The sequence below is a fragment of the Borostomias antarcticus genome (assembly GCF_949987555.1).
Source record: "Borostomias antarcticus genome assembly, chromosome: 3".
NCBI lineage: Eukaryota > Metazoa > Chordata > Actinopteri > Stomiiformes > Stomiidae > Borostomias > Borostomias antarcticus.
Window position 1 is genome coordinate 13,051,328 of NC_140236.1, and position 16,994 is coordinate 13,068,321.

At 53.8% G+C, this 16,994-nt stretch overlaps 1 protein-coding gene across 1 annotated transcript in view; it reads right to left on the reverse strand.

Moving 5' to 3' along the window:
- The window catches only part of camta1a (calmodulin binding transcription activator 1a), a gene marked incomplete at both ends in the record, with an annotated part of 374,603 nt that overhangs the window by 70,119 nt on the left and 287,490 nt on the right, over nt 1-16,994 (reverse strand). The window contains one exon of the mRNA XM_084436032.1: nt 16,605-16,676. Within this exon, the coding sequence (XP_084292158.1) occupies nt 16,605-16,676 (72 nt within the window). The remainder of the gene's footprint in view (nt 1-16,604; nt 16,677-16,994) is intronic.

Genomic DNA, 16,994 nt, shown 5'->3' on the forward strand with positions numbered 1-16,994 from the left:
CCCAGCCAAAGCAGCTGAAGTTTGCAGGCTGTCCTATAAACCGGACAGCTTCATCTGTCTGCCGCCCCGAACGGTGGACTACTACGGTAATAACACGGTAATAATGCGCTAGTGACACAGCGCGTGAGGGATGGATAGACAGGGGCAGACGGACGGACAGCTCTTTCCCAGGAGGAGGTAGGGTGGGGGAGGGAGGGGGGGTAGGTCTGAGAGGGGAACAGCTCCAGATAGAAAGCTTTTCAGAGGAAGGCGGCACATGCTCTCCTTTCTCTCTCTCTCTCTCTCTCTCTCTCTCTCTCTCTCTCTCACACACACACACACACACGCACACACACACAGACACACGCATATGCGCACACACACACGCACACACACACACACACACACACACACACACACACACACACACACACACACACACACACACACGCACTGACAGGGGGTCTTAAAATACCTGAGCTAAAAATAGCAGATGGGAAGCAGGACTGAGGCTATTATTATTGCCCACACGTCTTGCCTGGTCCCACCAAGGAAAGGGACGAGACTAATGATTTTCCTGGTGCAAGCAATTAAAAAACTATTTGTCACCTGCCAGGCTGGGTGTGACGTTGGGGCCTTGGCAGAGGACCACAGAGAAGCTACACACACAGACACACAAACACACACGCACACACACAGACAAGGTGTGTACAGGAGGCAGGAGCAGGGAGATGGCAGGAGAGTGTAGCTGGAGGGTAGCAGGCAAGGGAGCAGGGAGCTGGCTAGCACGGGGTCAGGGACCAGACATGGGTGAGCAGGGAGCTGGCTAGCACGGGGTCAGGGACCAGCCCTGGGTGAGCAGGGAGCTTGCTAGCACAGGGTCAGGGACCAGACCTGGGTGAGCAGGGAGCTGGCTAGCACGGGGTCCAGGACCAGACCTGGGTGAGCAGGGAGCTGGCTAGCACGGGGTCAGGGACCAGACCTGGGTGAGAAGGGAGCTGGCTAGCACAGGGTCCAGGACCAGACCTGGGTGAGCAGGGAGCTGGCTAGCACGGGGTCAGGGAAGTGAGCTTGGTGAGCAGCTAGTGATTCATGTGGACAGGTTAATACCAGGCCAGACAGCGCCTCAGACAGCACCGCTGCCATCAGGAAGTCATGCAATATTTAGAGACCGGCCAATGAAAGCCATTCTCCTGCTCCGAGGCTGCTGGCTAAAATAGGAATGCATACGGCATGGAGGGGGGGCCTTTCCACCCCAAACACCTCCAGGAATAGTCCAGTCTGTCTATCTATCTGTCTGTCTGTCTGTCTGTCTGTCTGTCTGTCTGTCTGTCTGTCTGTCTGTCTGTCTGTCTGTCTGTCTGTCTGTCTGTCTGTCTGTCTCCCCTTCCCTCCCTCCATAGCAGGACAATAGTTTCATCTGAAAAGTATTCATTTAATCTGTACAAAGGATGTTACATGCCTACACCTCAGACAGATTTTGTACTAAATTGAAAATGATTGTTTATCTTTAGATAAACGTGTATTATGCTCTCAAAGGCTCTCCAGACACACCAACCCGACATCAAAGAACCAGCGGTGACAAGGTCAACCGCTGCGTCGTCTGTTTCAGGGCCGAGAAGTTTCACCTGAACACACCGCTCTGACCACAGCCAACAAGCCCGTACCTTTCCATGTAGAACCATGTAGAAAATATGCGCGTATGTTCAGATGAGATGAAAAATGAAACGGAGATGAACGTGACGGCGTACTGTGCTGGGGTGGCCTCTTTTGACAAACTTATTTGTTTGCTTTCGTCACTCCTGTGACTTCTGTAAGCCAATCAGAGTGATCTCTCTTTACCCGACGCCGATTTAGCATGCTCAGTTGTCCCGACTGCCAGCCCCCCAAAATCCTCAGACGTAGCCAACGGCGCAGGAAACACCCCAAGGACTCGGGCCACGGACGCTCACGGAGGCTGATGGACACTCAGGACGGCCGGTTATCAGCCTGGTGTGTCAGGGGTTTAAGAATTTGCTTGCTCAGTAATGAACCATGACGCGGGAGCCTGGCTCAGGAAAAATGAGTGACAGGCCATTCATATCTAGGATATCTTTGAGGTTGCGGGGAGGTCAAGGCTGTTTGTAGCGGATGACCCCTTGACCCTTGGACTCTCTGTGGGATCTGTCTACAGGGGCTTTGGAAGCCCTCAGGCTGTCCGTTGAACACCTCGCATCCTTCAGTGAGAGAGAAAGCCTCTTTGGCAACCAACCAGGCTGCTACGAGCCTCAAGGGCCCAGTGAGGTACATGTGTGTGTGTGTGTTTGTGCGTGTGTGTGTGTGTGTGTGCGCATATGTTTATGTGTGAGCGTTTGTGAGCCTATGCGTGTGCGTGCATGTGTGTGTGTGAGCCTATGCGTATGCTGGCGTGCGTATGTCTGTGTGTGTGTGTGGAGCAGGGTGGAAGACAGTAAATAATACTCAGGTCGGCACTATGTGTCCCTGCTTGGCTTGCACTATGCAGGCTCCCCCCTAGCCCCCCACCCCCACCCCACCCCCACACACACACTGTACGCACACACACACACACACGCAGACACACACGCACACCAGGGCGCAGTAATATACGAGGCAGCTCGTTAACGCAGGGTGATTTGCGCGGCTCGTTTGCACCTCCTGATCTCTACAGAATGATATCATCTTGGAGCTCTCCCCCGCCCCGCCCCATCCCATCCCCCCCTCTCTCTCTCTCTCTCCTTCTCCATCCCTCCATCCTCCTCTGTGTTTGCAGCTCTGCTTCTCCTTCCTCTCCCTCCCCCGTCTCCTACGGTTGTTCTGAGTGAGGCGAGGAGAAGAGCATCGCAGAGCCCATACTACACTAGCCAAGCCTGTGTGTGTGTTGTGGCATCCAACCACCTTTTTGCAGCAACCGCTGACCATTTTTGTTGATTATTTTCCTTTCGGTTTCTCCAATAAATGCACATTAGGACTAGCGGCTGGTCTCGACCTCGATTACTGTGCTCCACCATACCTGCTCTGCGGGGTTTCTTACAAATGGTGGAGAATGCGGGCATTCTGAGACCCGCCGGAGCACAGTAGGAGAAGATCACGACCCACGATTCACCCTGGCAGCCATGAGCGTGCAAGAGAATGCGGTGGCCCTATTACTCCAGTCCCAGGCTCAGATGCCGGATGGCCTGAACCGACTCATCGCCGATAGTACCAGCCCGACACCTACTCCTCGAACCCCGCCCGTGCAGCTCCTGACCAGGCTCGAACCAGACGACGATATCGAGGCCTTTTTGAGCGCACCGCAGACCGGGAAAGATGGCCAAGGATGGAATGGGGCACAATCGTAGCTCCTTGTTTGACGGGGAATGCACAGCGGGCCTGCTACAACCTAGGTGGGGATGAGGCTGCCGACTACCAAACCCTTAAAACCGCCATCCACTCCCTGTACGGGGTTAACTTCCAGGTAAGAGCTCAGCACTGGCATGAGTGGGAGATCGACGTCCGGGAGCCCATACGGAGCCAGCTGGCCCAACTAACCCAGAGGTGGCTCACCACTGGGACAGGACCTTCGGCCGTCGGATGTCTGGTCATGGACTGGGCCCTGAGGGCCCTTCCCCCGGCCGCCCGACGACAAGCCGCCCTCCAGCACCCCACCACCGTCGACGAGCTGGTTGAGGTGCTGGAGAGTTTTCAGGTCACAGAGCAGATCATGGACACCAGCTCCTGAAGGCGACGGGAGGAGAACCCGGAAGGAGCCGGGAGGGAACCCCCCCGAAATACTTGTCCCAACCAACAGGCGGCCCCGACCCCAAGGAGAGGAGAACCCAACCCTGCTGAGACCTGGAGGTGTTTTGCCTGCGGGGAGGCTGGCCACCTGGCTCACCAGTGTCCCCACCAGGACGTGCCCATGAAGTTGGCGAGCGGGGGCGATGACCGCCAAGGCTTATCCTGCACCCTGCTCACCATCTGTTGGGTCCACCAGGGGGCATCCACCCTGCAACTACCAGTATGTGTCGGCGAGGTGGACACCTTCGCCCTGGTGGACACTGGTAGTGGTGTCACCCTGGTCAGGGCGGATCTCACCACTGGCTCCTCAGGTCCAGACATCGAGGTGACGGAATCACCCAGGCCTATCTGATGACCCAGGTGGAGGTATGCACCCCCCGTGGCACCTTCACAATCAACGCCGGAGTGGTACCCAACCTCCCAGTCCCCTTGTTGGTCGGCCGAGATTGCCCGATTTTCTCCCGCCTACTCCCGGGCCCAGGGATGGGTCGAGTCCAGAGACGTCAACCCAAGAATAAAACATGCCTGGCCTCTATGGTGACCCCGCCTACAGCCGAGACCAGCCTGGGCACCACCTCCCCCTCATTGGGAGAACGCTCTACTGCAACTGCACCCGAGTCTGCGCCAGAGGCAGAGAACACCTCCGGTGGCCCTGCCACCGATCCCCTTCCCGAAGAGGCTGATAGCTCCCCACTGACAGAGTTTTCCGACTTCACGTTTTCCTAAAGAGGGCCAGGAGAAAACCCCAGGCCGGTTCGCCACCACGCAGTTGGAGGAGGAAAACCTGTCACCTGTCAGGGTGTCAAGGCGCATGATGGAAAGCCCATGGTGAGTCCTCTCACTTCTCCATATTTCTGCACAAAGAATACACTTTTGTATCGTGTAGTGAAACATAATGCCATAGTCGAACAACTGGTTGTAGCCAAGTGTTTTATGTCAAAGGTGTTATTCATGCCGCCCAGTTCTACTGGCCCAGAGTGAAGCAGGCGATCATCAATCACTGTCAGCGCTGCGAGACGTGCCAGCTGAACGCCTGAACCCCAACCCCACTACCACAACCCACTTGTTCCACTCCCCATCATCGAGGTGCCCTTCGACCGAATAGCAATGGACATTGTTGGGCCGAGTTGCTGTTTGGGAGGAGACCATGGGGTCTTCTCGACATCGCCAAGGAGACCTGGGAGAAGCAACCTTCTCCCCACTGCTCGGTGATAGAGCATGTGGACACCATGCAGCAGCAGCTCCGGCAAGTGTGGCCTGTGGTTCGGGAACACCTGGACGTGGTGTCTGCGTTCCTGACCAGCCCTGCCCTGCCAGAGGTGCCTCGCGGGGAACAGCTGGGTCCTGACCAAGTAGAAGATGTATTCGGATCCGACCTACCGGGCCGCACCACGCTCATCAGTCATGAGATCCACACGCCTCCTGGGCAGCACATATGTCTCCGACCCTACTGCATCCCCGAAGCCTGGAGACAAGCCGTGAAAATAGAGGTAGAGGCCATGCTGGACCTCGGCGTGATTGAAGAGTCCCACAGTCCCTGGTCCAGTCCCATAGTCCTAGTCCCCAAGCCGGACGGTTCATGGCGTTTCTGTAACAACTTAAGGGATCCCGTTTCGATGCCTACCCCATGCTCCGAGTGGATGAGCTGATTGAAGACCTCGGCCCCGCCCATTTCATCTCCACCCTCGACCTGACCAAGGGGTATTGGCAGGTGCCCCTGTCTCCCCCGGCTAAGGAGAAGATGGCGTTCGCAACCCCTGACGGCCAGTTTCAATACACCGTGCTGCTGTTCAGAGTACACGGGGCGTCCGCCACCTTCCAGCGACGGATGGACCGGGTCCTCAGACCCCACCGGGAATACGCGACGGCTTACCTTGACAACATCGTCGTTTACAGCATGGCTTGGGAGACTCACCTGGCCCTTCGGGCCCTCCGCAGGGCAGAACTGACCGCCAACCCCCGTAAGTGTAAGTTGGGACTGGAAGGGGCCTCGTACCTCGGCTTCAACATTGGCTGGGGGTGTGTCCAACCGCAGGAGAAGGTCAATGCCATCGTGTCTTGGCCCACCCCAAAAACGAAGAAACCTTTCTAGGGTTGATGGGATACTACCAACGTTTCATCCAGGGCTTTGCCACCCTTGCCGCACCCCTACACGATCTGACCCTGAGAGGCCTACCCGATAAAGTGACATGGAGTCCAGAGGCCGCCTGGGCGTTCCATACTCTCTGAGAGGCCCTCTGCCGGGAACCTGTCTTGGTCACCCCCAACTTGGAGCTCCCCTTTCTGGTGCACGCCGACACCTCAGACTCCCAGAACCGAGGGAGTGAGAACATCCGGTCATCTTCACCAGCCAAAAGCTGCTGTCCCATGAAAAGGCGTCCTCCACCATAGAGAAGGAGGCGCTGGCTATCAAGGGGGCCCTCGGACACTTCAGGTATTTTCTGTTGGGGTGCAGGTTCCGTCTTGTTACTGATCATGCTCCATGCTCATGAGTTTGGCTAAAAACACAAATGATCGTATAACCCGGTGGTTCCTGAGCCTTCAGGATTTAGATTTTCAGGTGGAGCACCGACTCGGGACGGCCCACGTCAATGCGGACACACTTTCCCGCCGGGGACGACCCCGACGCCAGACCAGGGGGGGGGGGGGGGGGGGCATGTGGCATCCAACCCGCCGAGGGTCAGCGGGAGGCTGCCACGGGAGTGCTCCGGGAAGCCGCCTTGCGCTCCAACCTTCAGTTCAGCGCCATGGACAGCGCTACCGGATCACCACACCTCTAGCCACCGAGGCAGCTTATGCAACCCCGGTTCAGCACCATGGACAGCTCGGCCAGGTAGTAGTAGGTGTCTACCGGCCCTTTGTAGTCGCCATAGCAACCCTGCCACACGGTTGCTGCCAATTCCTTAATCAACCCCTGGCTGCTGGGACACCGGCTGGCATCAATCACTTAACGAGCGCCACATAAAAACCCAGCCAGGAAGGCAAACAGCAGGCTCAGAACTCAGTGAGTACAACCGGTGAACAAGTGGTGACAACCATTGTCTGAGCTGTGGTTTTTCCTGATACCTTTTGCTGTTTCCCCAGGAGCGACCTGACGTGCCACGTCCCGGACCCACACAGCTTGACTGAGGGAGGCCCAAGACCTTTTTGCAGCCACCACTGACCATTTTTGTTGATTATTTTCCTTTTGGTTTTTCCAATAAATGCACATTAGCGCAGACTAGCAGCTGGTCTCAACCTCGATTACTGTGCTCCACCATACCTGCTCTGCGGGGTTTCTTTGTGTGTGTGTGTGTGTGTGTGTGTGTGTGTGCACCATAACGACATTAATCAAGCCCGGTTTGATTCCTTAGACTCTGTGAGTCCTCATAGTTGATAGTCCTCCATCCTTCCCTCTCTCTCAGAGAAAGAACAAGAGATTTCAACTGAAAAAATAGTGTTGTTGAGAGAAATAGGGAGCAGAGAGGGAGAATGAGAGAGATAGGGGGGGTGGAGGGAAAGGGTGAGAGAGGGAGAGAGAGAGGCAAGGAGTGCATTGAGCAAACTGCTGCTGACAAGCGTTATCTATATATCTTCTGTTCATCTATGTCAATAACAGGGAATTGAGGGCACCCTCTCGTCCCTCTTCATCTGCACTGAAGCAGGGGTCATTCAGCCCCCCCAAGACCCCCACGGCCGAAACTGGGCGCTTTATCTCCGGCCCACAGAGACATCAGCCCCTGGCAGACCGACGCCCCCCCCACCCCCACCCCCCCGCCCTCTCACAGACCAGACAGATTCTCACCATGAAAATTGGCAATTATAGAAATTGCAATCGGAGGCTGACATGCTTTGTATGTTGATGAGTGGTAACTGGTTTAAGCGGGAATTGAGATCGATACGGGAGAGAATGGAGAGCGAAGGACTCCAGCCCCTATCTATGACTGAACTCTTTCTCTCACACACTCTCTCTCTCGTTCTCTCTCTCTCACTCCCACACTCCCTCTCTTATGCTCTCTCTCTCACGCTCTCTGTTTCTCTCACGCTCGATCTCTCTCTCCTCCCCCCTTTCTCTCTCTCTCTCACACTCTCTCTCTTTCTCTCTCTCACGCTCAATCTCTCTCTCCTCCTTGTCCCTCTTCCTCCTACCCTCTCCTCCCTCCCTCCCTCCCTCCCTCCCTCCCTCCCTCCCTCCCTCCCTCCCTCCCTCCCTCTCTCTCTCCTCCTCATCTCTCTCTATGACATGTCCGTGTGAACGTGTATGGCTGTCTCGTCTCGGGGCTAATTGGAGCTCAGAGGAGTAATCAGCGTGGGACAAATCGGACAGTCCTGCTCATCAGCCGTGACCAGCAGGGTTCTGGACCGGCCGCCGCCGGGCCCACCGACATGCTCCTGCGTCATAGAACGCTCTCAGACCAGGCAGGGGGAGGGGAGGGGTGTGTGTATGGGGGGGGGGCAGGGGGTCAGGAGAAGGCCGTGGATCTGGGCACTGGGCACTGCGCCAACGGGCTGAGCTGTGCCCCATCGATCTCATCCCTCACACACATGCAGGGACGGAAGGAAATGAAGTAAACGACTGCCTGACAGCTGACAACGGCCGCCACGAACACGGAGACCGCGGCTCGCTCCCCGCCACCCGGCGCAGGACAGGAACGCCTCGGACAGGCGGACGGACACAGACAGGTTATCATACCATGTCACAGTTTAGGGTCCTAGATAGGGTCTCCAGGATCCTCCCCCTTAAACACCTATTGTGTGTATTTTTAGTTTGCTACTCTTTTGCTTTAGCACAAGATTATTCTCGTAGTCACTTGTTTTAGAAAGGAGATGCACCTGTGAGTTCTGGCGAGTTCTAAAGCTGCGTTCCTTTTGTCTCAGAAAAGTCAGGATTGCGGAAATGTAGACTATATGCAAAATTGGTGATTGCGGTCACCTCAATTCTACAGTTGGATGATATATGATTGAAATGCAATTATATTTGCATAATTCCCAATAACGTGTCCTAAATATAACCATAATTTCCATTGTAAACGTGTGCGTCAGAATATCTGATATGTCATCGTTTAAATAATTTCGCTCCGCATTGCTTGTTATTCGTGTTGATCAGTCTTGAAGATAAAATATTTTGATTGTGTGTTAATAATTTGTGATTTTGGTGTAAATTAATGAGTGTTGTGTTTTGTTTTAATTATTTGACCGTTCTGCAAAAGCACAGTGAGATTTCACTGTATAAGCCTACATATAGGCTAATATCAACAAATCCATGACCATTTCATCAATTGGTGATTGCAGTCACCTCAATTCTACAGTTGGAGAATCGGAGAGTCTGCTGCGGATCGGGGGTGGTAGTCCGTGTCCCTGGTGTCTGTATCCATATCGCCAGCTTCGCGCACACCCAACAGTGCTGTTGTCCCTATTATGGCACCAACGCGCTGGTCAAACTCGGACAACGTTGGGCACGCCGGCCCCCCTCCAGTAGCCTCTCCAGTAGCCTGCATATCTCTCCTCAAGATTAAGCATTCACGATTCCTTTATTTGTCACATGCAGCTAATGTCCCACCCGAACCCCAACGGAGGGCCGGTCAGGCAATAAGACGGGCGGACGAGGCAGAGGGCCGCAAACGGAACGCAAGGGTCCCCTGGTGTTCACCAGGTGCGAAAAACCAAAGGCCGCGCACCCCGCACAGGTGTGCGGACCTGAGTCTGGGAGGGGCTTACTCGTTAACATCACCTGAGAGAAAGCATGACATGGTGGAGATTGTTCAAGTCCTGAAAGACCTTAGCTTCTCGTTGCTGTTTTTAGAGGAAGAAAATAGTGACTTGCTTCAGGTAGGTAAGTTGAAAATTAGGGTAACGCAAGAAAGAATGGGTGTGATATCAAGGCTGCTTCTTTTTTTTTTTTTTTTACAATTTCTCATTGATATCTGATATGGCTTTGCCTTGTACTGTATGTTGAATGCCAAAGTAAATATAATTTAGCTCTAACTTTCTTTTAGCCTACATTCCAGAATTTTTACCAAGAAGCCCCGTGACAGAAAGACTTCTCCGTCATATCAGTAGGCTAGATCACCAACAGGTGTGTTTAACTGTTAGCCCAACTTGAGTGTATGATAGTACAGTGGTTTCATCATACAGTAACATTCAGTGCTTGTACTGTTAGTTTTCACCCAATAATCTGTCACCAACACTGCATCATTCAAGTTTAACTCAAATTCTCTATTCTTAAGTGTCCCTACTCCCTACCTATTATGTTTTGAGTTTGTCTCCCTGCTAGTTATTTCTATTTCTTGAAATAAAGAAATATTTGACCTTGCAGCAATGGCCACTGGCAGCATTACACTGGAGGAGCCGTTCCAGTGTTCGGTCTGCCTGGACCTGTTCACAGACCCGGCCACCGCTCCATGCGGCCACAGCTTCTGCAAGGCTTGTATTGAGGGCTACTGGAACAGGTCGGACAACCCCACCTGCCCGCTGTGCAAGGCAAGTTACTCACGCCAACCCAAACTCCAGGTGAACTATGTCCTACGAGAGATAGTGGAGGATTTCAAGCAAAGAGCCGAGGATGGCAATGCGGAGGCATACACATTCATCAGGCGTCCGAACCCTGAATCATCAATGAGGAGGGAATATATGCTCCAAAAGGTGAGGGCTTGGGTTCCTGGTTGGTTCCTACAGTAATGAGACCTTGGGTTCTGGTTGGTTCTGAATGGGATCTTGTCTTCCCTTGGTGGTTCCTCCTAATTTCTTTGTTCTTTCTGCTTTCAGGCTACGCTGAGGAGAACTTTGGTAAATGTGACGAGGCAACTCGACGTTGCTTCGAAGGAGGCTAGCTGCTATAACTCTAATATGCGGCGCAGCAAAGTAAGTTCTTTACTACAGTACTTGTGTTTCTCATCTTTCAACCATTCAATAGCTGAATATAGAAAGAGGTGGAACAAAATGCTGTTTTTCTCAACGCTGAATGTATATCTAGCTTGTCCACCAACTCACTGATGATGCAGCTAGCCGCTTCCCAGTAAAACTTTATAGAAGCCGTCCTCTCCTCGAGTGCCATAAACTGATCCTGTCCCGTCTCCTCAGAACAAGGCGGAACGAGAGATCCAGCAGGTGGAGTCGTTGTGCAGGGTTCGGATTGACTCTGTGGAGCGCCTCTGTGAGCGCTTCATGATGGAGGCACAGAGGAACATCACAAAGGTGGAGGTCTCACGCCAGAGTCGAGAGCTGGGAGAGTACATTGTTGCTTTGAGTACCAGGAGAGAGGAGCTGGAGTCACTGATTGGCTCTACAGACCCCCTCGACTTTCTCAAGGTTGGTCATGCGTGGGTTTCTAAATGGGGGATCATTTAGGGGCCATTGGAAGTTTCTGAAAGTGCTTGAATTCTGAATGGTTAACAAGATGTGTTCAGCCTTCTGTCAGGCGTTTACTCGATCCTTCAAATGCATTGGAGGAGAAGAATCAAGGCTCATCTTCTCATACCTTCTTCCCCAGTGGGTTTCGGAACGAGGCGCGAAGTAGACTGATCTACAGTAAGCAAGGAAATAATATGGAGAAACTCCTTCACTTCATCCTTTTTCTTTTTCTCCATCCCTCCATACCTTCAATAAGACGTTTCCCAAAGCATGATGCAGTAAGTCATCTTCCATATTAGCAATGCAATATTGTCTTGGTATAGTAAGCCAGGTTGCTGGGCCCAGATTTCTGTTTTTTTGTTTGTTTGTTTTTTTCTTGTATCCCACTCTCCAGGACTGTACCCCCACCAGAGCCTGCCCCATCATCCTGGTTCTCTCCACAGTGAGCTGGGAGATCAGAAACTGAGAGGAATGGCTCCTTGAGGAATGGTTCCTCAGATTGATGAAAACAACCGTTTCGCGGCAGAAAATAGATTTTTAGAACATTATTTAATGACGTTGCAGGGACCCATATTGCCAATGTTTCTGCAACGTTGCAGAAAAGTCTAATTAGACTTAGGAGGGTAAAGTTATTTTCGACCTTAGATGGACGTTGTCACAACATCGCCTGATGGTAACGTTGCAACTTACCTAAGTACAACTTATGTGCAACGTTGCTGCAAACCCACTGTTAGTAGGGCAGTCACAGTGAAATGTTGCTGCCGGCTCCAAGGTTATCGTCATTACAGAAACTCCAATACTCTATTTACAAATGACACAACAAGGACCATTTCTATACAGTATGTAGATACGATCAGATAAGTAGGGTACCTCTTTGGTCAACTGCTAGCATTAACAGCTGTGTAGGCTATTTAATAGCCTACATTTTTGTAGACTGTAGGCTTGAATTGTATTCTATCACGTTTTGCACTGTTCTGCCTCGCTATGTTTATGCACCAAGGCAAATTCCTCGTAGTAGGAGGCCTACTTGGCTGAATTAAAATTAGATTTTGATTGCCTATGCTGGATTCGAAATGCAATCTTCTGACTTGCTAACGCACCTGACACAATCCCACCTAAACCGTTATGCTGTCGAATTGTGTGCACGAATGACCGGTATTCATTCAGAGAAGTGACATCTGCGCACAACCCTGGAATTGCATATCCTTATATGGGGCTGGCGGGGAGTTTACCTATGCCAATTCATGTGAGTGGCCACAAGCTTTGAACTAGAGAAACCATAAGATTCGCAGGCAGGTGCGAACTCTTCCAGTGGTTTACGAACACGTCGTGAATCAGATGGGAGCTTTCCTTAGAAACGTTCTTAGGAAGACATTTAAGAACAGAACTTAAGACGATATTGGTAAATGAGGCCCAATGTTACTACGAAGTTCGTATGCGCAAAACGGAATTATTTTGTTATCAACTGGTATTGCTAACAATGGCTAACGATGGCTAACTTGGCTAGAACTGAAAAGATGGGGCGAAAGTGGGTTTCCGCGTTTTGTTTCTGGAACGCATTCAACTGGGATATGACGCCGTCCCGGGACCAGAGGACATGTCCACACGCAAGGCCGGACGCTGGACCAGAGGACATGTCCACGCACGAGGCCGGTGGGGGGGACAAGGCAGAACTCGGTAACCAGAGGAATGTCACTTCAGCTCATTCTCCCAGCCTTAACCTTTCTGGAAAGCTTGAATAATTTACGGGGGCCCTATCTGTGCTCCGACTCTCTCCGCCGTTTCGCCTCGGCCGCGGACGCTGCTATGAGTGAAAATGGCACGACGAATGCAGCCGGGGCGTTGTGATAATTGGCCGTGCCGGCGGCCCGGAGAAAAGGTCGTAGTCGCCAAGCAACAGAGACATCCGTCTGTGAGAGAGGGGTGGTGTGGGATAGCTGACTGCACTCAGACCGGGGGGGTGGGGTGGGGGGCAGAGAGATCAAGCACACACGCATGCACACACACACCAGGAGTTTGTCTCATCAATTATTTAATCCGGTAAAATATTCATCACTGTGTTCTGGCCTGGCGTGGGCCTCGACTGATCTAGTCTGGTGCGGTCTGATCTGGTCTCGACCGCATCACACAGCCCTGCTCCGCCTCGCCACGCCACGCTGTCATGACGACAGCTCGCGTGCAAACGGCGCCCGACGAAAGCACACTTCGGTCAGACTCACCGCCGCCACGTGTCGACGAGCCAGATAAGTTTCTCTTCATCCAAAGAAAAACGTCTGCCTGTCCGCCCATGGCCTGCGGGCATCAGGCCGGGACGCCGACCCCCCCGAAGGTCTGCCGGAGAGATACCCACTCAGAGATACCCGCTCGGCCTATCCTGATCTATTAGTAAACACTTCCTGACAAGCGCTCTGTGGCGTTCCGCCGACGCGTCAGGCCAGGTGAGCGCTTTTGACCAGGCATATTGATCTTCAGTTTGATTGGTTAGTCATCATGAGGGCTGAGCAGAGAGGGGGGGGGGCAGTCAAAGGCTTGCGATGGTGTTTGATATTGTGCACATGCACACACACGCACACACACACACGCACACACAGAGAGGAGGGGGGGGCAGTCAAAGGCTTGCGATGGTGTTTGATATTGTGCACATGCACACACACGCACACACACACACACGCATGCACACACACACACACACACACACGCACACATACTGTACAACCACACACAGTCGAACTCCTCAGAACAGGATTGGAGATGTGCAGAGACAGAGCAGCGGTGGTTTCAGCACCACGGACAGCGCCTGATCCACTCCGCGAAATTGGGCTGCGCTCGCTTACGCAGGGGAGAGAGGGATGGAGGGAGGGAGAGAGAGAGAGAGAGAGAGAGAAACGAAAGAGAGTGAGACTCAGCATCCTCTCCCAACCTTATGATTCATTTCATTATCTGATTCTGCGTTCCCTCTCTCTCTCTCTCTCTCTCTCTCTCCCTCTCTCCTCCTCCTCCTATCCAAGGCAGAGGGCCCAGTGCGGTGTGGGCTACTGACCTCTCTACCCGGCTGGGGAGCAGGCAGCAGGACAGATGAAGCTTCTCTGCCCCCCCGCGCCACCTCCCCCCGTTCATATCCCCCTCAACCCCCCTCAACCCCCCTCACCCCTCCGTGCCCCCACCCGACCCCTGGCCGGCCGGCACAAACCACGCCGTCCGCTCTGATGGAGAGCCTGTTCATATCACCATCAAGCCCCCCCTGCCCCCCCCTCCCTGATGGAGGGCCGTGGAATTACATTCGATTAGTGCTAAACAAGAGAAGAAGACGTGGAGCGATGGAACCAATCAGCAGAGCCACCAGGACAGAGGGAGGGAGGGAGAGAGAGAATGTGTGGTATGTGTGTGTGTGGTGTGTGTGTGTGAGGGGAGGGAGGTGGTGTGTGTGTGGTGTGGTGGGGTGCGTGCGTGCGTGTATGTGTGTGCGCGCTGCAGGCATGCTATGGTATGACACTGATTCAACATCATTATCCCCCCAGAGGACCATTTTGTGCAGTGTCAATTGAAACTGGAACTTTTTTGGGGGAGGGGGGAGAAGGAAGGGGGTGCCTGGAGCGGGGGTTGAAGAACCTGGCAACCTGTCTGCTCCCGGTAGCTCTCACAGGATCGGCTACAATTTTAATTCATTGTTTGCAGCCCGGATAATTGTCACACTACTTTTCTCAAGTCTCGGTCGTTGGCAGGGACTGGCGGGCTCTTTAGAGAGGTGGTGGAGGGGGGGGGGGGTGGGCAGGGGGGATTGAGGAGGAGAGGTGAAGGGAACAAAATAGTCGTGGATGAGAAAGAGGCCCCCCCCCTCGCAGGTCTCCTTTCTCTCTTCCGCTGTCTCTTTACGGAGGCTTTGACTCAATAAAGAGTGGATAAAGTGGCGGACACCCAAAGGCCAAATCTCTCTCTCTCTCTCTCTCTCTTTTTGTTCTCTATCTCATCATCCAAAATCCCTCTCTATCCCCTTTACTGTTTCTCCTTCAGATCTCTTAAACTCCCTCTCTCTTTCTCTGTCTAATTGTTTTTTTTAACCTCAACCATCTCAAACTCTCCCCCACCCCACCCTGTCTCTCTCTCTGTCCCTCTTTCTATCTCTCTCTCCCTCCCGCTCTCTCTCTCTCTCTCTCTGTCCCTCTCTCTCTCCTCCATCCATGATAGGAGTTATTTTCATCCGGCCCATCCTGTCTCTCTCTCTCTCTGTCTCTCTCTTTCTCTCTCTGTCTCTCTCTCTCTCTCTCTCTCTCTCTCTCTCTCTGTCTCTCTGTCTCTCCCTCTCTGTCCTCCATCTGTGATAGGAGTTATTTTCATCCGGCCCTGTGTGGCGGCGGATGGCTGGCTGGTTATTTACATTTTTCACTCACTGCTGACCTTTCGCTGTTCCCTCTTGGGGATCTGCGCTCTCGCCCGGCACTCTGCCGCTGACGGACGAGCGAGGGACTCTCATGTGGACACGGCACGGGGGGGGGGGGAGGGGGGCAGCCGCAGGGCCGGGGGCCAGGAGGGGGGGGCAGAGGTTCAGAAACAGGCTGAAGAGAAGAAAGGCAGTGAGTCCGAGTTGTCCAGACTGTCTGCTGGAGAAAGGATGATGACTGAGGACAGCTAGGAGAGAGCAGGGCGAGGGGGGGGGGGGGGGGGGGCGGGACTACAGTAGGAGAGCGTGTCGCCATGGCTCCTGTTTCCTCGTCAACGGGAAGCGCTCCCCTAATAAGCCATGTCTGCCGCGGTGGAGACACCAACCGGAGCACCTGGAGTTCTGCTCTGCCTCGCGGCCAATCAAATCACTCCTCCGTGTCACTTTCAATTTACGTCCGGCTCCGACGCGCGTGTGGGGCTTTGTTCTAGTCTCTCGTCCCCCCCCCCCCCCCCCCCCCGCCCAGATCTGTTGGTTCTTACACGGGAAGGAACGCCCCACCGCTCACACAGAGGGAGAACCGCACAGGAACGTCGGGAAAACGACAAACGATAACAAAGGTTTTTCCCGAACAGGTGTCAGATAGAGACAGATCAAAGGAATAGGGTAGCGCGCTGCAGAGTAGCTGATCCCCCAGATCCTGTGTGTGTGTGTGTGTGTGTGTAGGTGTGTGCGTCACACCGCAACTAGGATGATGAAAGTCCTGTTTACAGCCACTCCGCAGAGGGAGGGGCTTCACAAGGTGCAGTCACTCCAGCGCCTCCGTTGGGGGAACCCACCTCCATCACGGCTTTACAGCCAACCCCACGCTGCCTCTCAGCTGTCGTTGGTGTGTGTGTGTGTGTGTGTGTGTAGGGAGGGGGGGTGGGGGTAATCTCCAGAGAAGCGAGACAGTGTGGGCGCACATCAGGAAGAGATGGCGTCATGGCGACGGAGCCCGCGCAGCCTCCTAACCATCCCAGCATCAGCCGGAGGGGCCGGGCCTCCACCCTACAGCGGGCAGCCCCAGAGTGTGCATGCGTGTGTGTGTGTGTGTGTGTATGTGTGTGTGTGTGTGTGTGTGTGTGCGCATGCCTCTTACCTGGAGCAGCCAGTAGCACCTGCGGTGGAAGGTGGGGATGATGGAGGAGTGGACGTAGCAGCCGTACAGACACTGCAAGAGAGAGAGAGAGAGAGGGAGAGAGAGAGGGAGAGAGAGAGGAAGAGAGAGAGAGGGAGAGAGAGACAACACCGGGCGACAGGACGTGAGACCAAAAAGCACGGCACACGGCGCAGTACAGAGCACAGTAACAGACAATTAGACGTGACCTCTCCTCTGGCACCCTGACCCCCTGACCTTTGACCCGCCCCCCCAGGGATGAGGAGCCCAGCTGGAGCAGGAAGATGGGGCCAGGCTACATTCTCCTCCGAATACAGAGACGCCGACATGGAGGAGGCGGAGCGGGCTAATACAACAACCGCCCTACCCTCC